Source organism: Myotis lucifugus, unplaced genomic scaffold (genome assembly GCF_000147115.1).
Source record: "Myotis lucifugus unplaced genomic scaffold, Myoluc2.0 scaffold_554, whole genome shotgun sequence".
In the NCBI taxonomy this organism is placed as follows: Eukaryota; Metazoa; Chordata; class Mammalia; order Chiroptera; family Vespertilionidae; genus Myotis; species Myotis lucifugus.
In genome coordinates this window covers 366,129-367,643 of record NW_005871602.1, presented here as the reverse complement: position 1 = coordinate 367,643, position 1,515 = coordinate 366,129, and the positions used below count along the sequence as shown (strand labels likewise).

At 44.4% G+C, this 1,515-nt stretch overlaps 1 protein-coding gene across 1 annotated transcript; it reads right to left on the bottom strand.

Annotated features, from left to right (window-relative positions):
• Positions 1-532: 532 nt before the first annotated feature.
• Positions 533-1,198, bottom strand: SCP2D1 (SCP2 sterol binding domain containing 1). Its single transcript, XM_006104198.1, has one exon. The coding sequence runs from the start codon at positions 1,112-1,114 to the stop codon at positions 644-646; it is 471 nt and encodes a 156-aa protein (XP_006104260.1). The 5' UTR covers positions 1,115-1,198; the 3' UTR covers positions 533-643.
• Positions 1,199-1,515: the final 317 nt, after the last annotated feature.

Below are 1,515 nucleotides of genomic sequence, written 5' to 3'. Positions count from 1 at the left end.
CAAAAATTCTCAGGAATCAGGAACTCAATCACTGAACCATTTATATCCAACTGTCACCCTGGTTCAGTTGGTTGGAGCATCGTCCCACACACCAAAGGTTGTGGGTTCAATTCCCAGTCAGGGCACATACCTAGGTTGCAGTTTTGATCCTCAGTTGGGGCAAGTACGGGAGGCAACCAATCCAAGTTTCTCTCTCACATCGATGTCTCTCTCTCTCTTTCTTTCTCTTTCTCTCTCTCTCTCTCTCTCTCTCTCTCTCTCTCTCTCTCTCTCTCTTTCTCTCTCTCTCTCTCCCTGTAAATTAAAAAAACATATCCTTAGGTGAGGATTTTTTTTTAATCCAGCTGTCAAAACTACCCATTTCTCTACATATGGCTTTTACCCTAGCATATTTCAACATAAAGGAATCTAAGAAAAGAAAGACAAAGATTTTAAGTGATACACCACTCCAATACTCTTTACTGCTCTAGAACCCTCACTGCAATTTTACATATTAGCAGGAAAATTAATCAAATTTGAATAGGAAGAATTAGAGTAAAAATATTGGATACTTTTTCTTTTAATCTTCAGTTTAAGCATGATATCCGTTCAACATTTTAACTGAAGAGAAGTTCTGATCATTTCCTTGGTATTGTTTTCATGCTTAACATTTCGCCCAGTCTTTGAAAACCTTCTCCAGTTTTTGGCCAAGCAGAACTTTGCCACTTACTTTGAACTTGCCGGCAAGGAAAGCCTTCTGAGGGTTTATTTTACCCAAAACCAACTCCATAAAGACAGGTTCCGGGATTGTGAAGACAGTATCCGCTGGGAGCCTGGCAGATCCTGGATACATGTCCCCAGAGCCATTCTTCAGATCAATGGTCCTCTGCAGGATGGTCTTCCCATCTTTGGTGATGTCCAGCTGGAAGATGGCATTCACTTTCTTTACCATTTGGGCCCCCGCTTCTTTGATGTGATGGCTAATGTCCTCAAACACCAGGAAGCTCTGGGATTCCGGCAGCTCTAGAGGGTGTGGCATGGCAGGTTTCTGGGCTGAACCCAGTTTCTTGAACTGACCCACCTGAGGTCCATCCTCGGCTTTGATCTTGGGCTGATGGTCAGTTCTCTTCCACATCTTACTGTGCTGGTCCTCTTGACCTTGTCATCTGGTTTGGGAACAGCTATGGCCAGATTAATAGCTGCAGGTCAGATTGTGACAGCAAAGGTGAGGCCCAAGCAGGGAATGAGGCTGTATTGTGTGTGTTGCAGTATTATTGGCTCATCAGATGCTAACATGTGACATGGGGTAAGGGCTCAGACAGGTAATTATGAGGCAGATCCACACCACCAAGCCCTAAACCAATCAGGGCTATTGGTCTCACAAGCTCAGAAGGGTCTGGACCACATGTTGGGGATAAGGGAAACTGACCCCAGAAGGTTCTTTGGTGACATGAGCTCTGTCCTTACAACGCAGGTGTCTCCCAGTAGCAACCTTAGCTGAGAGAGCAGTTATTCTGATTCCTTCAAAAGTGGATA